This window comes from Oncorhynchus masou, chromosome 4 (assembly GCF_036934945.1).
Source record: "Oncorhynchus masou masou isolate Uvic2021 chromosome 4, UVic_Omas_1.1, whole genome shotgun sequence".
Lineage (NCBI taxonomy): Eukaryota > Metazoa > Chordata > Actinopteri > Salmoniformes > Salmonidae > Oncorhynchus > Oncorhynchus masou.
Genome location: NC_088215.1, coordinates 636,117 through 659,623, shown reverse-complemented (window position 1 = coordinate 659,623; position 23,507 = coordinate 636,117). Strand labels below are relative to the sequence as shown.

Sequence of the window (23,507 nt, the reverse complement as noted above, 5' to 3'; positions counted from 1 at the left end):
TCCCTACCACTGAGGAAAAACCATCAAAACCTGTGCCCCCCAATGGTCAAATCACGACGCCAGGACAGCGGAGTCAATCACCACCTTCCGGAGACACCTGAAGGAATACCTAGGATAGGATGCACCCCTATTGTAAAGTGGCTGTTCCCTGGATGTCAGAAAATTCAATTTGTAAGTCGCTCTGGATATTGACTTAAATGTAAATTAAATGATTATATTTTTTTACAAAACTAGTGCACTGGCTCTTTAATAGTCTTGTATTTGCAGACCGATATAAGATTTGTCCTTTTTGATTATGTTTCCTATCCCCAACATGACTTATTTAGGTGTTTGTATTGTTTTATGTGTCACCTGCCATGATTTCAACGTGGTACAATATATTCATCCATTTTAAAAGGGGTCACACTTTGCATTTTCACTGCCTTGATAAATAACTATGGTGAGGGGTAGCTGCTTTACTTTTTGCCGCTACTGCTTTGTGTTTGTGCTGAGTGCACCTAAATAAAGACCACTGTGTTACATAAACACAATGCAGACTTCTTGTTCCTGTGAGCTTCCAGCTGGCCATTCAAAATGTAATAAATAAATAAATGAATGAGACAAACAAAACCCTGATATTTTTAGGGCAGTGAGCGGTTGTCCTCGGAGTAGTAGCCTACTAGTCGATGCTAACGTGCCAGTTCCACATGTTTATAGTAATGATGTTGCACAATATTACCTACATTTGATCTAATTAAACATTACCACTTCCAAACTCTCAGTCAGTGCCAAATTAACTATTCCCAAATGCCAACACTTTATTGTTCCGACACTTTAGCTTTATGAAATAACTACTGTACATCTTTCTTAGGACATCACCACCATCTGACCCTCCATGTCGAAGAAATTTCATGATTCGGCATATGCCCTTTTAGTCCCCGTAAAAAGAGAAATCTTAACGCTACAGCGTACAATGACTTTTTAGACGATTCTGTGCTTCCATCCTGTTTCAATGCCCCTGTGCACAAAGTGAGGTCCATACAGAAATAGTTTGTCTAGATCGGAGTGGAAGAACTTTACTGGTCTGCACAGAGCCCTGACCTCAACCCCATCGAACACTATCAGAATGAATTGGAACGCCGACTGCGAGCCAGGCCTAATCGCCCAACATCAGTGCCCGACCTCACTAATGCTCTTGTGGCTGAATGGAAACAAGTCCCAGAAGCAATGTTCCAACATCTAGTGGAAAGCCTTCCCAGAAGAGTGGAGGCTGTTATGACAGCAAAGTGGGACCAACTCCATATTAATGCCCATGATTTGGAATGAGATGTTTGACGAACAGGTGTCCACATACTTTTGGTCATGTAGTGTATGTTGGAAGCTTAGGGACATTATGCTATTTTCCTTCAGTTTAGAAATGTTTAAGTCATAAGTGTCCAAAGAAATATTTAAAGTCAAAATACTTAAAGCGTTGAGTAGATGAGTAGCAAATGTCATTTTGGACCCAATGATTTTAAGATGGGCTTGATCCCAACCTGATGTTCTGATTTCTTGTTACAGATAGTGTTCCGGAAGATCAGTGATGTGAAACGTGAGGAAGAGGAGATGCTCAAGAGGAATAACGAGGCCCCTCTGAACCTTCCTCCGGACCACCCCGTCCGTCGCCTCTTCCAGCGCTTCCGGCAGCAGAGGGAGGCGCGACTGGCAGTGGAGCGAACATGTCAGGGGGAGCCATCAGACGTGGAGAAGGGCACAGTCCACCTGGAGCAAACCAAGATCCATGAGGTCCTCGCCTCCACCAGCATCATCATGGTCACCGAGAGCCCTGCTACTCCCACAGCTTCATCCACATCTTTGTCTTTGTCCTCCAGGCCCTCTAGCCGAGTCATGCTTCATGCCCCTGCTATCCAAAATGGCAACCTCATAGGCTGCAAGTCCGCAGAGCCTGCGCCAAAGACCAAAAAGGGCTGGGGTCGTTTCAAGGAGTCTGTTGTGAAAGCAGAGTCGTGGAGCAGCGTTTCTAAGGCCGAGTCCATGGAGACCTTGCCGGACAGGACTAAGTCCCATAATGAGATGTCTCTCAAGAAGACGGACTCTTGTGACAGCGGTATTACTAAGAGCGACCTGCGCTTAGATAATGTGGGTGACGCCCACACTCCGCAGGACCGGAGCCCTGTGCAGTCAGAAGGGAAGCTGGTTGTCTGTCCTATACCCGTACAGACCATGCACGCCTCTTTCCTGGAGCTGAAGCAGGAACTTAGGGGAGACATCGGGTCTCTTAATGGCCGCATGGCGGTGGTGGAGGCACAGCTGGCCGAGATGCTTCAGCTACTAAAATCGAAAAAGGCCTCTAGTTCGAGAAAAGCCTCTCACTCATCCAGTTTCTTTGAGATGTCACGACCAGCATCCCCCAATTCCCATAAGGACGACAGCTTCTCACAATCTTGACACTGCATGTTTTGGCAGTCTATGCAGTGTTTCCCAATTTCAGTCCCTGATTACCCCCAACAGTAGACATTTTTGTTGTAGCCCCGAACAAGCACTGATTCCTGATTCAACTTGTTAACGATCAAGCCCTCAATGAGTTGACTCGGGTGAGTTTGTCCGGAGCTACACCAAAAATGTGTGCTGTTGGGGTTACTCGAAAGGGAGTTGTGAAACATTCGTCTATGGAACATGAAGTGAATGCATCCTAGAATTCATCCAGGAGCTGGCTGCGGTGTCGCAAAATTGTAAGAGAGGTTTTGTGAAGACTTGGGCAGTAAAGATGTTCCTAAATTAGTACAGATGAGTAATGAGGGATTTTCTTACCATATTATTATTATTATTATTACATATAGAGGGTAATCTGGATTTAAAAAAAATGCACATCTGGATTATCTCTGCACCTTGAGGTACATTCTTGCGATATTCCATCGATCTACTTTTGTAGGGGTTCAAACTGTAAACCGCATAAATAACGCAGTTGTTGTCTAATTTATTTTCAATTGGATTCATTTTAGTTTTAATTTGGTCACACTTTTCACATGGTAAAATGACTAACACCTTAAGGAGGTTTTCATCAAATCTGTGCACTAAATTGAAATTAGCAATAATATTTTATTGCATTGATATAGTTTTTCACCTGGTCTCAAAGCACTTCAACTTGCAGGGGGTGATGTGGCCATGATAACATGAGCAGTGTGGAGCAACAGCGAAGATGCACATATCTGAAATGACAATGTCCACAGCGAAGATGCACATATCTAAAATGACAATGTCCACAGCGAAGATGCACATATCTAAAATGACAATGTCCATTGTTATTTACACCATTGCTCTCTCCTTGTGGTATTAAAATGAAGGGAAATGAAGGGAAAATCATGAATGTGAACTTTCAATGTATGGTAGAAACCATGGCATCTTTTCAACCAACATCCATCCTAAATTGTTATGGGAAGAAATCAATGTGAATTTGTCTAAACTATGAAACCTTTGTGCATTTTGGGTCATCACTGTTCATATATTATGCAAAGTATTGCCATCTATATTGTGTCTTTAGGAGATACTTGTACAGACAGGTCCAGAATTATTGGAACCCTTGATAAAGATGGGCAAAAAAGACTGTATACAATAAATAATACAAATACTACAATTGCTCAGAGAAAGAGATTTTGTTTAACAAATAATAATTGTTTTCTATAAAAAAAGATAGGGATCCTCCCTGTTTTTAACATACTCCGGCACCCTCCCCCTTGCGTGGATAACGGCACAGCCTTTTTCTGAAATGTTTTATGAGATTGGAGAACACAATGGGAGGGATCTTAGACCATTCCTCCATACAGAATCTGTCCAGAACCTTGATATCCTTTGTCTGCACTTATGGACTGCCCTCTTCAATTCAAACCACAGGCTTTCATTGGGGTTCAAGTCCTTATACAGAGAGCCGTTGCAAAATATTGATTTTGTGGTGAATTAACCATTTCTTTGTGTATTTTGATATGTGCTTGGGGCTATTGTTTTGCTGGAAGAGCTACTTGCGGCCAAGTTTCATCCTCCTGGCAGAGGCAACAAGGTTTTTGGGCTAAAATGCCCTAGTGCAGTACTTGGTAAAGTTCATGATGCCGTTGACCTTAACAAGGGCCCCAGGACCAGTGGAAGCAAAATAGCTCATAACATCAAATTTCCACCACCATATTTTAAAGTAGGTATGAGGTTATTTTCTGCATATGCATTCTTATTTTGAAGCCAAACCCACCACTCCTGTGCGTGGCCGAGGAGCTCTATTTGCACAGGTTCCAATCCAAGTGCCAAAGCAAACTCCAAACGTTTCCATTGTGGGTTGCTCTCAATTAAGTTTTTCTGGCAACCCTTCCAAAGAGCCTATTTGCATGGACGTGGCATCTAATTCTAGATTTAAAGACTTACTTGGTGACCTGAAGTTTTCCATAATTTTCCAACTTTGGCCCTTCAATTTTTCTTTACCTCCCAAACCATCTTCCTTACGGTTGTGTGGGGAACAAGATACACATGCATCCAATACCAGGCAGGTTTACCACCGTTCCAGTGGTTTTAAACCTCTTAATTGTTGACATAATAGTGGTAAGTGGGATATTTGTTTTTTAAGCTATTTGTTGTTCCTGTTGTGAGTTTTTCGCATTTTCCCATGGCGATTGATGATACATTTACATGTGTATTACCTCATTTTAGAAGTAAACAGGGAGCCATGGAAGACCACAATACAGTTATTTAAACTGAGATTAATTTAAAAAGTAGAATGTTAATGCAGATTTTGTTTGTTTTTATAAGAATCTTTAGCGGTTCCAATAATTTTGAACTGTATCTTTTTTTAAATATATAATTTTCTCTGTGCAATTGTATTAGTAGAAAAAAAATGTAAAAAAATAATATTTACTGTGCATTTGAAGTTTTCAGACCCCTTGACTTTTTCCACATTTTGTTACGTTACAGCCTTATTCTAACATGGATTATATAGTTTTTTCCTCCCCTCTTCAATCTACACACAATACCTCATAATGACGAAGCAAAAACTGTTTTTTAGAAATGTTTGCAAATGTATAAAAAGACTACTGAAATATCACATTTACATAAGCATTCAGAACCTTTACTCAGTACTTTGTTGAAGCACCTTTTGCACTCATTAAAACTTTGAGTCTTCTTTGGTATGATGCTACAATCTTGGCACACCTGTGTTTAGGGAGTTTCTACAGATTCTCTCAATCTCTGTCAGGTTGGATGGATGGGGAGCACTGATGCACAGCTATTTTTTATAGCAAAGATACACCCCCTTAGTCTACATGACAAACAACAGATGTGTGGAATGGGTCACATGGTTAGGATTTGTATGAAAGAAATGAATAATTCACAGCAGACTATCTACTGTAAAGACTGTTCTCATTGTGTGGAAACCAGAGTCTGGCCCCCAAAACAAGGTTCCCTTCATCATTATCCATACCCGAGCCATCTCTCCCTCGTACCTTCCAGTCAGACTTGAGCAATCTCCCTCACATGAATGGAATGTGGCTTGTTAGGTTTATCACCTAAGGCATCGTAAATCTACTATCAGCATTAAGCCCCAGAGGCCCACTCTCAGTTCACACAGACACATTAGATTTCTAAGAACCCTATTCTGTTGCAAAAAACAACAATTTTATGCAATAACAGTATTATAACATAATCTTGTAGTTTTGCTCTCATAACCGTCGCCCCAGTCTGAGGTCCTGAGCACTCTGGAGCAGGTTTTCATTAAGGATCTCTCTGTACTTTGCTCTGTTCATCTTTGCCTCGATCCTGACTAGTCTCCCAGTCCCTGCCGCTGAAAAACATCCCCACAACATGATGCTGGCACCACCATGCTTCACCATAGGGATGGTGCCAGGTTTCCTCCAGACGTGACGCTTGGCATTCAGGCCAAAGAGTTCAAGCTTGGTTTCATCATGTTGTCATGATGAATGTCATGTTCCTTTTACTGAGGAGTGGCTTCTGTCTGGCCACTCTACCATAAAGGCCTGATTGGTGGAGGGCTGCAGAGATGGTGTTCCTTCTGGAAGGTTCTCCCATCTGCACAGGGGAACTCGAGCTCTGTCAGAGTGACCATCGGGATCTTGGTCACCTCCCTGACCAAGGCCCTTCTCCCGATTGCTCAGGTTGGCCGGGTGGCCCAGCTCTAGGAAGAGTCTTGGGGGTTCTAAACGTCTTCCATTTAAGAATGATGGAGGCCACTGTGTTCTTGGGGAGCTTCAATGTTGCAGAAATGTTTTTCTAACCTTCCCCAGATCTGTGCCTCAACACAATCCTGTCTCTGAGCATTACGGACAATTCTTTTGACTTCATGGCTTGGTTTTTGCTCTGACATGCATTGTCAACTGTGGGACCTTATATATAGACAGGTGTGTGCCTTTCCAAATCATGTCCAATCAATTGAAGTGACCACAGGTGGACTCCAAGTTGTAGAAACATCTCAAGGATGATCAATGTAAACAGCATGCACCTAAGCTCAATTTTTGAGTCTAATAGCAAAGGGTCTTAATACTTATGTAAATATGTTATTTATGTTTTATATGTTTGCTAAGATTTCTAAAAAACTGTTTTCACTTTAATTATGGGGTATTTAATCCATTTTCAAATGTTATCCATTGTATAATAAGGAAAAAGTCCTTAAACAAAATGTGGAAAAAGTCAAGGAGTCTGAATAGTTTCCGAATGCACTGTACACAGTCTTTTTTGCTTATCTTTATCAAGGGTGCTAATAGTTTTGCACCTGAGTGTGTGGCATTTACAGATTATGTACAAGGAATATAATGAGGACATTCTCACAGTTGCACTTTTGTCAGTTAGACACATTGTAGTCAATGCATGAGAACTGCATCTGAATGTATTTTCCTTGAGCAATTCTAAAAGACAGAAAATGAATCAGCATCTCCCAATGCCCTTGACACTTTCCCTTTCTATTATTATTAACTGACCAACTTGACCTCGGGTTGCCTTGAGTACACATTTGTTATTCATGGAATAACACCAATAATTGAAATTAGTAAACAAATTATTGGATTCAATTATTATTTTTTTTACAGTATGTCTTTCCTGCAGCCTTGTTTGTTGTGTGCATGATTACACCACAATGTTTGTACTTGACCTTAAAACTGTAAGATCCTGTGTGCACTGTTCTGGAATTTCAGATTTGAAGGAATACTAATAACGAATTGTAAGGACTAATAATGAATAGTAAGGAAAGTATTCACACCCCTTGCCTTTTTCCATATTTTGTTGTTACAGCCTGAATTTAAAATGTATTAAATGTAGATTTTTGTTTTGTTACTGGCCTACACACAATACCCCCGTAAAGTGGAATTATGTTTTTAGAAATGTTTACAAAAATGAAAAGCTGAAATGTCTTGAGTCAATAAGTATTCAACCCCTTTGTTATTTCAAGCCTAAATACATTCAGGAGTAAAAAATATGCTAAAGTCCCTCTGTGTTCAATAATAGTTTTTAAACATGATTTTTGAAGGACTACCTCCTCTCTGTACCCCACACATACAGATAATTGTAAGGTCCCTCAGTCGAAGCTGTGAATTTCAAACACAGAATAAACCACAAAGAACAGGGAGGTTTTTCAATGCCTCACAAAGAAGTGCACCTATTGGTAGATGGGTAATAAAACAAAAAACAGACAATGAATATCCCTTTGAGCATGGTAAAGTTATTACATTTTGTATCTTGTATCAATACACCCAGTCACAACAAAAATACAGGCGTCCTTTCTAACTCAGTTGCCGGAGAGGAAGGAAACCACTCAGGGATTTCACCATGAGGCCAATGGTGACTAAAACAGTTAGAGTTTAATGGCTGTGATAGGAGAAAACAACTGAGGATGGATCAACAACACGTAGTTATTCCACAGTAATAACCTAATTGACAGAATAAAAAAATATTCCAAAACATGCAGTAAAGTAAATATTGTAAAATGAATACTGCAAAAAATGTGTCAAAGCGATTAACTTTTTGTCCTGAATACAAAAGTGTTATGTTTGGGGCAAATCCAATACAACTGCAGGTAGCCTAGAGGTTAAGAGAGTTGGGCCAGTAATTTAAAGGTCGCTGGTTTGAATCCCTGAGCTGACCAGGTGAAAAATGTGCCCTTGAGCAAGGCACTTAACCCTAATTGCACCTGTAATTTACACTGAAAAAGAGCGTCTGCTAAATTACAAAAACATTACTGAGAACCACTGTCCATATTTTCAAGCACAGTGGTGGCTGCATTATGTTATTGTTATGCTTGTAATCGTTAAGGACTGTGGAGTTTTTCAAAACAAGAAATACATGGAATGGAGCTAAGCACAGGCAAAATCCCAGAGGAAAACCTGGTTCAGTCTGCTTTCCACCAGAGACTGGGAGATGAATTCACCTTTCAGCAGGACAATAACCTAAAACAAGGCCAAATCTACAGTAGTTGCTTACCAAGAAGACTGTGAATGTTCCTGGGTGGCAAAGTTACAGTTTTGACTTAAATCTGCATGAAAATCTATGGCTATACCTGAAAATGGTTGTCTAGCAATGATTCTTCAACCAATTTGACAAAGCTTGAACATTTTTGAAAATTGTTGCACAATCCAGGTGTAGACAGCTCTGAGACTTACCCAGAAAGACTCACTGCTGTAATCGCTGCCAAAATTGTGATTCTAACATCAAATTGTATTTGTCACATGCGCCGAATACAACAGGTGTAGGTAGACCTTACAGTGAAATGTTTACTTACAAGCCGTTAACCAACAATGCAGTTAAGAAAGTAAGTTTTAAGTAAAAAATCGAAATAACAAATAATTGAAGAGCAGCAGTAAAATAACTGTATTGAGGCTCTATACAGGGGGTACCGGTACAGAGTCAATATGTGGCGGCACAGGTTAGTCGAGGTAATTGAGGTAATATGTACATGTAGGTAGAGTTAAAGTGACTATGCATAGATAATACACAGAGAATAGCAGCAGTGTAACTGCAAATAGTCTCGGTAGCCATTTGATTAGCTGTTCAGGAGTCTTAAGGCCTGGGGTTTGAAGCTGTTAAGAAGCCTTTTGGACCTAGGCATGGCGCTCGGGTACCGCTTACCGTGCGGTAGCAGAGAGAACAGTCTATGATTAGCGTGGCTGGAGTCTTTGAACATTTTTAGGGCCTTCCTCTGACACCGCCTGGTATAGAGGTCCTGGATGGCAGGAGGCTTGGCTCCAGTGATGTACTGGGCCATACACACTTCCCTCTGTAGTGCAATGCGGTCGGAGGCCGAGCAGTTGCCATACCAGGCACTGATGCAACCATGCTCTCGATGGTGCAGATGTATAACTTTTTGAAGATCTGAGGACCCATGCCAAATCTTTTCAGTCTCATGTGGGGGAATAGGCTTTGTCGTGCCCCCTTCACGACTGTCTTGGTGTGTTTGGACCATGTTAATTTGTTGTTGATGTGGACACCAAGGAACTTGAAGCTCTCAACATGGGAAAACTTATCTAATCAAGATATTAGTGTTTACAAATGGTAAAAAAAATTCCTATACTTAATATTTTGTGTAGATTGTTGACAAAAAATAACAATTAAATCCATTTGAATCCCACTTTGTAACAACAAAATGTTGAAAAAGTCTAGGGGTATGAATACTTTCTAAAATGCACTGAACATGTTATTCTATTCACATACTGTCAAAAGATTAGTATTTGTAAAATGTGTAAAATGTTCATATTAAATTATTTTGTACTTTGGATTCATTTTTTCCCCCTTTAAATAACTTCCCTAGATAACCTAGATTATCATTTATTTCAAGTCTCATTCATTACTGTGAGCACCAAGGAGGTTTGCTGCTGAAGTTAGCTCTTATAAAGCTCTTATTTGGCCTATACCACCACGCTCAACAGTTTCCTGTGTGAATCAAGAATGGTTCACCACCCAAAGGACATCCAGCCAACTTGACACAACTGTGGAAAGCTTTGGAGTCAACATGGGCCAGCATCCCTGTGGAACGCTTGACACCTTGTTCAGTCCATGCCCTGACGAATTGAGACTGTTCTGAAGGCAAAATTGGGTGCAACTCAATATTAGGAAGGTGTACCTGTTTTGTACAATTTTCTTCATCAATCTACATACAATACCCCATAACGACAAAGCAAAAACAGTTTTTAGACATTTTGGAAATATCTCATTTACAATAACTATTCAGACCCTTTACTCAGTACTTTGTTGAAGCACCTTTGGCAGTGATCACAGCCTCGAGTGTTCTTGGGTATGACGCTACAAGCTTGGCACACCTGTATTTGGGGAGTTTCTCCCATTCATCTCAGCAGATCGAGATTGGGAGTGTCACTGCATAGCTATTTTCAGGTCTGTCCAGAGATGTTAGATCGGGTTTAAGTCTGGGCACTGGCTGGGCCACTCAAGAACATTCAGAGACTTGTCCCGTATCCACTCCTGCGTTGTCTTGGCTGTGTGCTTAGGGTTGGTGTCCTGTTGGTAGGTGAACCTTAGCCCCAGTCTGAGGTCCTGAGCGCTCTGGAGCAGGTTTTCATCAAGGATCCTTCTGTACTTTGCTCTGTTCATCTTTCCCTCGATCCTGACTAGTCTCCCAGTCCCTACCGCTGAAACACATCCCCACAGCATGATGCTGCCACCACCATGCTTCACTGTAGGGATGGTCCAAGGTTTCCACCAGACTTGACGCTTGGCATTCAGGCCAAAGAGTTCAAGCTTGGTTTCATCAGACCAGAGAATCTTGTTTGTAATGATCTGAGTTCTTTTAGATGCCTTTTGGCAAACTCCAAGTGGGCTGTCATGTGCCTTTTACTCAGGAGTGGCTTCCGTCTGGCCACTCTACCATAAAGGCCTTATTGGTGGAGGGCTGCAGAGATGGTTTTCCTTCTAGAAGGTTCTCCCATCTCCACAGAGGAACTCTGGAGCTCTGTTAGAGTGACCATCGGGATCTTGGTCACCTCCCTGACCAATGCCCTTCTCCCCGATTGCTCAGTTTGGCCGGGCGGCCCAGCTCTGGGAAGAGTCTTGGTGGTTCCAAACTTATTCCATTTAAGAATGATGGAGGCCATTGTGTTCTTGGGGACCTTCAAGGCTGCAGAAATGTTTTGGTACCCTTCCCCAGATCTGTGCCTCGACACAATCATGTCTCGGAGCTCTATGGACAATTCCTTCGACCTCATGGCTTGGTTTTTGCTCTGATATGCACTGTCAACTGTGGGGCATCATATAGACAGAGAACCTTTCCAAATCATGTCCAATACATTGAATTTACCACAGGTGGACTCCAATCAAGTTGTAGAAACATCTCAAGGATGATTAATGGGTAGAAGATGCACCTGAGCTCAATTTTGAGTCTCATAGCAAAGGGTCTGAATACTTATTTAAATGTTTTTTATATTTTTATTTATACATTTTAGAATAAGGCTGTAACGTAAGAAAATGTGGAAAATGTCAAGGGGTCTGAATACTTTCCGAATTAACTGTATAAATGCTTCACACTTTACTTAACCATGTGTGAAGTGTATAAGGATCATTCAGTCAAGGTTCCATTATAATCAGGGTAATTACTCAGCATAATTGAGGGTAAATGATTCAATCAAAGATAACTACAAATAATGATACAATTAATTTCATTGTCATATTAAGACAAATTGAAATTCATACCCTAACACACTAAACTGCAGTGGGTAAGAGGAGCCATTAGACTGGCATATTTGATATTCTGAAGACTTACAACAGGGAATCACACAGTATCCCTTTGGAAATCCCAGCTCTCCCTCCCTCCCTCTCGTTTGATGATCTGCAATGCAGTGCCAGGTCTTCCACCCTCCTCCCCCTTCTTCTTCTTGTGCAATCTTTGCAGTGCCAAAACAGGGGTCTATCCTGAGTGAGCTGTGCAGACTGTCAACTAAGCATGCCATTACAGTCCTACTCCTCCCACTCCTGCCATTTCCTGCATCTCATTAAGTATTGGCTGAAGCCACAGCTCCCTCTAGAGAGCACTATGTAGCCACTACAATTACAGCGGCTTCTGTTACTAAATGCAAGGTGGACTAACAAAAGGTGTCATAGCTGATAGTGAGTGTAAAAGGATACATTTCTGAGCATGGTGGGTTCTAAGTATGCTTTGTCTAAGTGCTTGTGTCGCTTTTGAGCCAGTAGAGCACATTTTAGTCAAATATTTCCCCCGGGATAAAGAATGTAGTGAAAGTGCAATAATGAATGTGTTGGAAATTAATGGACAGATACTCTTCCACTAGAAAAGCAAAGATTCTGATTGTGAGTGAACTTAAGTTAGAGGATCCAACTATGTGCCCACTTACTGTGGGGACATGACAGTTTGGCTGACCTCTTTATACATTGTCCAATGGTTGTGCTTTTTATATTGGTCAAGTGCCGGATGTCATGGCAACTGGGCCCATGTGGTCGACCCCGATTGGCTGGCTGGCCGGGATCATCCGTTGCTGTTTGCAGTGAGAATTGCTGAGTGGACCCTCCTTTTTAAAGCCCCCTCCCTGACTCCCCCGTGGAGTTCATGGCCTCCTATTATTTAGCAGATTTGTTTTTGCATCCTGGTTGAACCTTCTAGTTTGAGAGGAAAAAAACTCTATCGGGATCATATATGTGCCTTTGCAGGGACGCGGGGGGCATAACCTAACAAATGTGTGGGGTCAATTGGTAAGGACTGCTTTTCATTTGTTATTCCTCCAGAGCTAGGAACTTTAGGCGAGTACTGTAAGTCGTGTGCCGAAAGAAGAGTGGAAGTTGACTGTGTGGCTTTAAAGAGGGGTAGCTTGGGTGTGGATATACTAATGGTAGCAATTGGAGTGTCTCACCTCCATTTTAATACTTGAGCTCTTAACTATTGCTCAGGAGTAAGACCCTCTCAACTCCTGATGTATTTAAGGCAAGTGCTAATAACTTGTAAGAAAGTAATGGTGGTATTTTGGTAGTTTTCATGCCAAACACAGACTATGGTATTTTCTACTTTGAAAAGTTATTCTCAATAGATATTTTAGGACCACCATTTGGCTATAACTGTATTTGAACTCTTATCAGTGTTTGGAATTGAAAAAAGAAACCACTTGTGTATTAATCATTTTTGGATGAATGGTTCTTTAGCTACCAATGAGGAACATTTTTAATGCTATTGAAGAACATTTGCTAAGAGTGACAGTGACAGCCTGGTTGGTGATTAGGTAAATGCTTTAAGATTTGCACAGACACTAAAGTGAGCTCCTCTTGCTAGTTGCTACAGGATGGACAGGAGAGAATAATGTCTGTTATCTGGCTTACCTGACTCGGGTCTGGTCAGTAACAAAATGGCAAGATTTCAGCTCTCAGTTCGGGGGGTGGAGATGTAAACTGCATAATAGCAATCTCCTCACACTTGCAAGTTGAGAGGGGGCACTATTAGAGCAGAAAGGACAACCTGGATGTATAATGTGGAAATAGAAGGGTGTGGAAATATCCATTATCAACAAGGAATGTTCTAAGTGAAGAAATGAATGGAAGAGGAAAATATTTTTTCGCAATTGTTGGTGAAATGTTTTGGATTTCTGACACTTTGAGCAAGGACTATGACATTTACTACCTGAAACGACCAGAGACACTTACCTAGATGTCATGAAGAGATCAAGAACAATTCAGAGGGTTCGCACATAGGCTTCAATAAAACATGATATCGGAAGAGGCTCCTGAAGCGTTAGGACACAAATTAAACAACTAATTTTGAAGACACCCCATCTCCTAACCTTGTACCACTTGAGAGGACAGAGAAAGGGGAAATCTATCCTCTTTCCATAAAGCTAATGAAAAATGGTGATGGTGAGGGGAAGAGGGAGCGGGGATGGGTGCACTGAACAAACAACGTTGCTCTCGGTACATTTAACATCAAGCCCGCAGTGACAACAATGGCTTCAACAAGGCCCTACCACATCTAAACATTGCTAGATTTCTCTCTGACCAGTTTAGCCGCGCTCGACCAGCAAAAGTCGAACAATTGAAAGTTGTATATTTTCCATCATGCTCAGCAGTCAGAACTGGGGCTGCGAGGGATACGACACTCGGCGTAAAAGAAGGTTGCTATGGTGCTTCGGTGAGGAGTTTTACTAGTTGAGGTACTGTTCTGGTTTCTTTTTCAGGCTTACTTTATGGAAGCCTGCTACAAGTGAGTGCAATTTAGATGCCATAGTAACACACTGTGTTTCCTCCAAGTATTCAGGTGTTTAAGCTGTGCATTTAAGGATAAGCAAGAAAATAATATTGTATTAGTCTAAAATTCATACAGAAAAAAAGGCTGGTGACATAGGTTTCAGAGGAGATGAGATTGATGTGTCTGCATAGGCAGTCCGTAACTTTACGGTAAACCCAAGAGTGTTGGTCACATAAAGGTCAATAGTTCAGGTTATGTCAGCCACATTGTGTATAGTATGTTCTTTGCATAATCACATGCACAGACAAGTTCATTGGGGGCAACTAAACAAGTACAACACAGAAAGGGACACCCACACTTTGCAGCCTAGCAAATACCTTTTTTACATTATGTAATGTAATATATATGTTAAATCACGCTAACAGTATATTTGGCTTGAGATCACATCTTGATCAACATTGCAAGTTAGCTGCTTGCTGTATAGTCTCACCTGAAGGGCTGCAGATAATTGACAAAGTGGTATTACTTATCTTCAACATTAGTGAGTTTTCAGGATCACAATATGATTATGTGAAAGGAGATCCAATCATGTTCATTTCAAATCCATTAACTGGCAGCAGGGCCTTTACTCAGGATGAATGATTAAGTAAATATGATTGCAAAATTGGGGGCCAATTTATTATTGACATCTTATGAATACTTATGAATGATTGTGCATTTAATCTGTGCAATGATCTAGGTCAATACTGCTTAAAAAAAAGAAAACGAGCATTTCACCTTCAAGCCTCAAGCCTAAAAGAGTATTGACCATCTCTTTCCATGTATTGACCAGATGTTAAATTCAGAACCAATAATAGTTGGTGAGGTTTGAGTTATTAACATGGTGAGACAAGCTTCAAAGAGAAATCCTCAACAGAGAAATGGCATGCATGACTGTATGAGATCATTTTCTTCTCCTGTATATGGCATTACTATAACAATGGACAACGTCTAGTGCAGATATAGTCAGTCATGCAGTCAGTAACAGTCAAGAAGTTAGCAGTCATATCATGTACACCGTGCTTATATAATGGTGCTGTATAAACTAGTGGATTAAGCTGTTGCCATTCCCCTAGGTTTCCCAAGGGGACGCTACTGAGAAGCTGGCTCACCAAGTCCCGGCCCAGACTGCTGCTGCTCATCGCGGGGTTGAAAAGGCCTCAGGTGACCCTCATGCGGAGGAAAAGGATGAAGCGCACGAAAGTAGCAAAGGCCACGTAAGCGGTAAATATGGCTAGTGTTGGATGTAAGAATAAACTCCCTCCCATCAAAACGAATTATTCTTAATAATTATACCCGTCACAAAAGATACCCAACCCCAACAGTTGAGGTTGAGGAATAGATTTTGCTCTAAGGAAATGAGAGTGTGTTGTGTGCAGTCTTCTGACACTTAATAGAAACTGTTAATACTAATCAGAAATTAATTTCTAAAGGGGTACACAATAACACTTGATTTAAAGCTGACAGTGAAAATTCTTTTTAACTTGATATAAGCATGTAGGAGCCATTGCGATGTGTTATTATAAGGCTTGCAATGTCTATTTATGTATCAGATCTTCAAGTGACAACATTTTGTCAGGATCATTACTAGGTTATATAAGACATAAGGAGGCCAAACATGCTTCTGAGAAGTTTTGCATAATGTGTTATACCTGTTGATGTATAGTGTGACTAGATAAAATATTTTTAACTGTACACAAAGTAGTTCATATTCGGCTTAATAATTAGAGTTCTGTGATGCCTACCTGTCGGGTTTCACAGCCAGTCAAGAAAAGAGAAAGAACAAGAGTTATTGCGCACAACACACTTTCCTGTCCTCGAAATTCTGTAGAATGGTTACCCAGCAGAGGTTCCAATCTTACTCCAACGACAGACCACTGTTTACTGATACTAATATGCCATTCGCTCAGTCTACTGGTGTACCACAGGGGTCTGTCTTGGGGCCAACCCTGTTTTCTATTTATCAGATCATGCATCGGCCACTTGGACACTGACAAACTGGTCCAAGCTATCATTTTATCTAGGCTGGACTACTGTAAAGTTATCCTCACTGGCTCTCATGATGAAACCATCAACAAACTAAGGTCAGTCCAGAATGCAGCAGCTCATGTCAATTAACAAATGGCACTCAACATGACCATAGGCTATGTTCGGAATGAGGAACTACATGCTCAATACTTGCATACTACATGAGCATGCACATTGTACTAAACATACTACATACGGTAATAAATATGGGGAGGTAGTCCGTGCGGGATTGCAAATGCTAATGTCACCTAGTTGCTGTTGTTCTAAAATCACTAGAGTATTATTTTGAATATTGTGATTTTACCTTAGCGTTACCTGGAGTTAGTACCTTGCTAGTAGGCTAGCTTGGGCTACAGCTATCGTCCCATTCTCATGACTGTTTGATTTCAAACATCAGAATACTATCGCATCAGTCATTAAGGATAAGTGTTGGCTGCTAATTATGTCAATCAGATTTGAGACAAATAGGGGCATACCTTTGGTGTTAGCCACAATCCCTTCCTCCAGTAATGCCTTCTGGGATAGAAATGGACACTCCTGTGATAGTGTACAATGATCTCATACAATAAATAGCCACTTTGATTTAGCCATAACATGAAAAAAATTAGGTTTTGCTCCATTGTACCCCATTCAGTTTTCCAGTCGTTTGATGTGTCTCCCAGAGGCAAGTTTTACAACATACAATGGGGATAGACAGATATATGGTTAAATCTAAACATTGTTACAGTGTCATATTTACATTTGAGGCCCAGTTGTCATAAACATTTTTACTTTACTTGAAAGCTTTTCCAAAAACTTGAATTGGAGAATCTCCATTGATCCCCATATTCAGCTTGTACTCTTGATGTGTGCCCTCTGCTGCTCGAGTCTCTGGTACTGTACTCATCTGTGCGACCTTCGTGGTAGAAAATATATCTAATTTTGAGAGCTGCAATTCTTACATCATCAGATATTCCTTGCTGTTATTACATTTTGGGGCAAATGTTGTATGACATCCTGATCTGTCAACCATACCAAACATACTACCCTGCATACTTCGTACACTGCAGCCAAACATACTATGTTGTAGGCATAGCGAGTATGTAATTCTGAATACAGCTATAGTCTCTAGGATAGGATAACACTACACGACAGCATAGTGAAGATAAGATGGGGAGCAGTAGTTAAGTAAATCAATTTGAAGGCTTCAAAAGGTCAGGCCCTCCACAACCTACATGTCAGATTTTTGGTTGGCTATAAGATCTAATGTACAGGACCAATCAGATAGCCTCTTAAGAACTTAATTCCTACCAGCAGCATAAACTTCAATGCGAGTGGCGCACTAATGATCTGGTCTGTTGCCTCTGTAATCATCATTTCCCATTGGAAGCGGTCAGCATATTTCAACCTGGATAAATTGTATAATTTACAATTGCCTAACTAACCAAATGGTGTCCTTTGTTTTTTTCCATTTCCTTTTTGTATTATCTTGATACATTATGGTAACCGTATCTAAATTAATATTGAACTATATAGGCCTGTTATAGCAATTAGTCAGTTCATTTGTCAAAATACTAATTATATTCAAATTGTCTTACAGAACCTGCAATCGAATGCCGCATTTCAGTTGAGGCTTTGGCAAAGAGGATCTCCCCACCTGAGTTAGATATGAAAGACGAAGACATGCAAGAACTACGTTTTGAATCTTTGTCAAAGCAACGAACTAAAAGCCAAAGCAAACAGAAAAGGGGTTTAGCGTCTTTTGTGAAAACAAGGGACCTGCAACAGAGATCTAGACCCCCTGATTAATCAAGATCTTCTCCTACACGCCCATTTGTATATCTCTTCAAATACAAATTTGTTATGGTTCATTATAGTACAATGAGTGTGACTTGTACATTATTTACATCCAGTGGCATACATTTAGTTTAACAGAACTATCGCTGTGTTCTTAGGATAGATCTTTCCCAGTCAGAGAATGATTTGTTTCACATAAGCAAATTTGTGTTTGAGTGGGTGAATAAGAAAATAGTGCCTCTCCGTGGCTAGCAGGTGCAAATATCTAAACCACAGTAGGTACACACCATTAATGCAACTCTGGGCCAATGAAAGGGTCACCGTCAATGCAACTCTGGACCAATGAAAGGGTCACCATTAATGCAACTCTGGGCCAATGAAAGGGTCACCATTAATGCAACTCTGGGCCAATGAAAGGGTCACCATTAATGCAACTCTGGGCCAATGAAAGGGTCACCATTAATGCAACTCTGGGCCAATGAAAGGGTCACCATTAATGCAACTCTGGGCCAATGAAAGGGTCACCATTAATGCAACTCTGGGCCAATGAAAGGGTCACCATTAATGCAACTCTGGGCCAATGAAAGGGTCACCATTAATGCAACTCTGGGCCAATGAAAGGGTCACCATTAATGCAACTCTGGGCCAATGAAAGGGTCACCATTAATGCAACTCTGGGCCAATGAAAGGGTCACCATTAATGCAACTCTGGGCTAATGCAACTCTGGGCCAATGAAAGGGTCACCGTTAATGCAACTCTGGGCCAATGAAAGGGTCACCGTTAATGCAACTCTGGGCCAATGAAAGGGTCACCGTTAATGCAACTCTGGGCCAATGAAAGGGTCACCATTAATGCAACTCTGGGCCAATGAAAGGGTCACCATTAATGCAACTCTGGGCCAATGAAAGGGTCACCGTTAATGCAACTCTGGGCCAATGAAAGGGTCACCATTAATGCAACTCTGGGCCAATGAAAGGGTCACCATTAACAATCTGACCCATCCTTTGTCTTTACTCTACATAAACCATCCAAGTGACTTAAAAGGAAAAAAAGAGGTTATACCTTGAGGTAAACATTCAAAAATCTAATTGTATTGGTCACATACACATATTTAGAAGATGTATGCAATTAGATTTTTGAATGTTTACCTCAAGGTATAACCTCTTTTTTTCCTTTTAAGTCACTTGGATGGTTTATGTAGAGTAAAGACAAAGGATGGGTCAGATTGTTAATGGTGACCCTTTCATTGGCGTGTAGCAAATGATCTACAGGGTGGAAGGGAACTCTGCACCAATCAGTGTTACCCAAAACTTGGTCTAGGAGAACTGTTGAGTATGCTAGTTTTCCATCAACCCCCATTATATTAGTTGTTTTTATTTGAACTGTTGATGGTTTGGCTGGGTCTATTGTTGTTCAAACGAGTCTCTGAAAGGATGGCTTGTAAAAGAAACCAGCAATCAAAACAGTTCAGGTTGGGGAAGCATTGAAAAAAATGCAAGACTCAGTAAGAGACAACTTTGCAATTAATGGACAACATATGGCTAGTAACTCAGGTGAGAATAGATAAACAAAACAGAACAGCAGCATTAGTGTCACTTTGAGAATATAGGAAAGTGATGTCCCAATTTTACTCCTGGAGGACCATGGATATAGTAGTTTTCATTTGAGCAACTCATATGCATTTGTTGCTGCCATTAACACTACCAAGGTATGAAGCTTAAGCTCAATTCAGAAACGAGTGGTTACAAATATACAGCACTAACCTTACATTGACTGTTCAGATTGACTGTGCAAATTGCAAACTGTACCAATGTGGTCCACATACAATATTGTGCATTAATTAGGTTGTGTACTAGTTTGGTCCCTTGGACTAAATGACACCACTCATTAGTGCAGAGAAAAGAAGAACTTCACACCCCAGTTTTTTGCAGAGCCAAAACTCTTGAGGAATACACGCTTGTGGTAACGTAGTGCATGCAGAAGAGAATAGCTTAGCCCCATACTTGATGGCACTTGGCTTGGGCGGCTTGGTTATTTTGCAGTGAGTTTCTGCTGAATGAGTTTATTTGAGAAGCTCTTGTTCAGAGATGGACGGTTTGAGGCAATCCAATGCTTGGTTGAAGTCGTCGGCAGAGACCAAAAGAGCGGTATCCTCTGTGTCCAGACCTGAGTGAAAGAGGGGGGGAAAGAAATGGAGGGGCAGGGGAAACAAAAAGGGGGAGAGAATATAGGAGAGTGAAAGAGATAAATAAGTCCCTATTGCACTTGTTACTGACGCTTGAGATTGCCATAGGGCTCCAGGAACTGAGACGGTCATCTCTTAAAATACTATTAACTGTAGATATGATTGGTATTTGGAAAGGATGATATGAAAGAATGGTATTTTATATATTACCCAGTACATCAATTATAATGGTTTAAGTTTTTGTGGACTGAAAATTTTGCACTGTAGTAAAAACTTCTAAAAAAAAATGACTGAATGATCTTGTAGTTTGTGCCCATGTGTTGCCAAAATAAGATACATTCATGTTTGTTTCGACATGATAAGAGGGGGTTGTAGGGATAGAACAAATGCAAGAACGCAGCAGATAAAAAATGGTTTCATAGCAATGAGACTGGATTTTATACACATTATTTGGGTAGATTGTCCACATTGATATTACAACTCCAAAAGTATGTTTTTCAATAAATGGACAAGATAAAGATACCATTGAAGAGCATGACGGTTGCCGGTCAAATCATTTGAAAATACAACAGTTGTTCTTTAGTATTTAAATGTAAATAATTCTAAAGAAGAACTGTTGTATTTTCAAATGATTTGACCATTTGTTTAGCCCACTCATTTAAAATATATCTATATATTTGACCTTTATTTATACAGGTTTTTTCTCATTGAGATAATCTCTCTTTTCCAAGAGAGACCTGGTCCAATAGCAGCAGGGGGAACAACGTTTCAGATTTTAAAAAACGTACATACACTAACGCAACATATAAACAAAACTATAAACACACATACAGGACAACAAAAACATTGTACATTAAAAACACAAACATCTTGACTAAAAACAGCTGGCCTAAAAACAATTACATTCTTCTATGATATATACATCAATCAAGTGTTTAAAACTCCACCAACTAAACTAGATCATCACATTTTCAAATGTTCATGACAGAATTCCAGGACCATGGAACTAAGTAACTAAAACTATTTCTACCATGTCCTGTTCTAATTTTTGGTACTGTTAGAAGCAAATCAGAATGGGACCATAATTGATGTTTATTTACTGACCCGACCAAAAAAGAACAGAGATCAAATGGCATTTTGCCCAATATGGCCTTATAAATCAGTGTATACCAGTGTTTAAGCCTATGCAAGGTCAATAACGACCAGCCAACAGCGCTGTAGAGATCACAATGATGTGTTAGACATTTCTGATTTGAAATTAACCTGAGGGTTGCATGATACACTGAATCAAGTGCTCTCAGGGTAGTGGCTGAGGCCTGCATATATATAACATCACTAACATCTAAAACCGACAGTAATGTACATCGTACCAGCTCCTTCCTGGACTCAAAAGAAAAACAAGCCTTATGCCGGTAATAAAATTGTATTTTCAGCTTGAGCTTCCTTATCAAGTTCTCCACATGCACAGTGAAGCTCAGCTTATCATCAACCCACACACACACACACAAATTTGTACACGTTAACTTGCTCTATAGTATGTCCAGCCAATGTAGCAATGACATGATTTGTAACATGCCTAGCATTTGATAATACCATGCATTTTGTTTAACCTGAATTTAGAATCAGCTTTAAATCATACAGATTATGTTGTATGATGCTAAATGCTCTTTGGGCATTTTCAAAAGCTAAAGATAAACTACTACCACTTGAATAAAGTACAGTATCATCCGCATAAAAATTAACATAAGCTGTTTCAATAAGATCCCCAATGTTGTTGATATACAAAATGAACAACAGTAGGCCCAAAATAGAACCTTGCGGAACACCTGAGCCCACCTCTATGGACTTACAAAACATCCACCATTACACATTGTGTACGTTTTGATCAGTAATTTAAAACCAATCTAGAGCATGACCAGTAATTCCACAACATTTTAACCTTTTCACTAGCACAGCATGGTCCACGGTGTCAAAAGCCTTCGGCAAATCAATAAAAACAGACACAATGTAAGTTCTTATCAAGAGCACAGTGGATGTCATTTAAAGGCAATCATTCATCAGTTTTCCATGCTTTTTTTACACCTTAAGGAGGATTTTTAACAGACATGTGAGGGCCAAATGTACCATCAGTGACACGTGCAATCTTCCTCTTAATGGCAGACATCATGGCGTCGGAGCAGAGAGCATACATTTCCGCCCCTGTGAGCTGAGGAGGACAGCGTTCCACTACATCCTGGAGACTGACGCTCAGGTCCACCTTGAACCTGAGAGCATAGAAATACACAGACACGCATAGCAATTCACATACAGCACAAATACCATATGTTTGAAACATATTTCTGCACTTTAAACATGATTCTGCAAGGATAACGTTTGGGGAAAAAACACCAGTAGTGTTACCAGCTTTTTGCTGTTCATGTTTGACAATAAATGATAATCAGGCATCACACACGTACTTTCTGACTATGGCCTTCAGAACTTGCAGCTGAGACTCTTCATCTTCATTGATCCCAACATACACCAATTTGTCAAACCTGAAAGTGCAGCAGATGAAACTATAAGGTCACAAACATTATGGAAAAGACAAAAAATGCTTTTAGAACAACAAAGTACAGCCATTGGGTGGCTTGTCCAAGATTTAAATGTTGACTTTTTCGGAAGGTACAGAGCAAGTCGGAAGTTTACATACATTTGGGTTGGAGTCATTAAAACTTTTTTCGACCACTCCACAAATATCTAGTTAACAAGCTATAGTTTTGGCAAGTCGGTTAGGACATCTACTTTGTGCATGACACAAGTAATTTTTACAACAATTGTTTACAGACCGATTATTTCACTGTATCACAATTCCAGTTTGTCAGAAGTTTACATACACTAAGTTGACTGTGCCTTTAAACAGCATGGACAATTCCAGAAAATGATGTCATGGCTTTAGAAGCTTCTGATAGGCTAATTGACATAATTTGAGTCAATTGGAGGTGTACCTGTGGATGTATTTCAAGGCCGACCTTCAAACTCAGTGCCTCTTTGCTTGACATCATGGAAAAATACAAATAAATCAGTCAAAACCTCAGAAAAAAATAGTAGACCTCCACAAGTCTGGTTCATCCTTGGGAGCAATTTCCAAACGACTGAAGGTACCACGTTCATCTGTACAAACAATAGTATGCACATTTAAACACCATGGGACCACACAGCCGTCATACCGCTCAGGAAGGAGACACATTCTGTCTCTTAGAGATGAACGTACTTTGGTGCGAAAGGTGCAAATCAATCCCAGAACAACAGCAAAGGACCTTGTGAAGATGCTGGAGGTAACAGGTACAAAAGTA

The 23,507-nt window shown here is 40.4% G+C and overlaps 1 protein-coding gene across 1 annotated transcript in view; it reads left to right on the top strand.

The window, feature by feature from the left end:
• Positions 1 to 9,730, top strand: part of LOC135520986 (potassium voltage-gated channel subfamily H member 1-like) — a 61,635-nt gene extending 51,905 nt beyond the window's left edge. Inside the window, exon 12 of the mRNA XM_064946876.1 lies at positions 1,540 to 9,730. Within this exon, the coding sequence (XP_064802948.1) occupies positions 1,540 to 2,427 (888 nt within the window). The 3' untranslated portion in view covers positions 2,428 to 9,730. The remainder of the gene's footprint in view (positions 1 to 1,539) is intronic.
• The last annotated feature ends 13,777 nt before the right edge of the window (positions 9,731 to 23,507 follow it).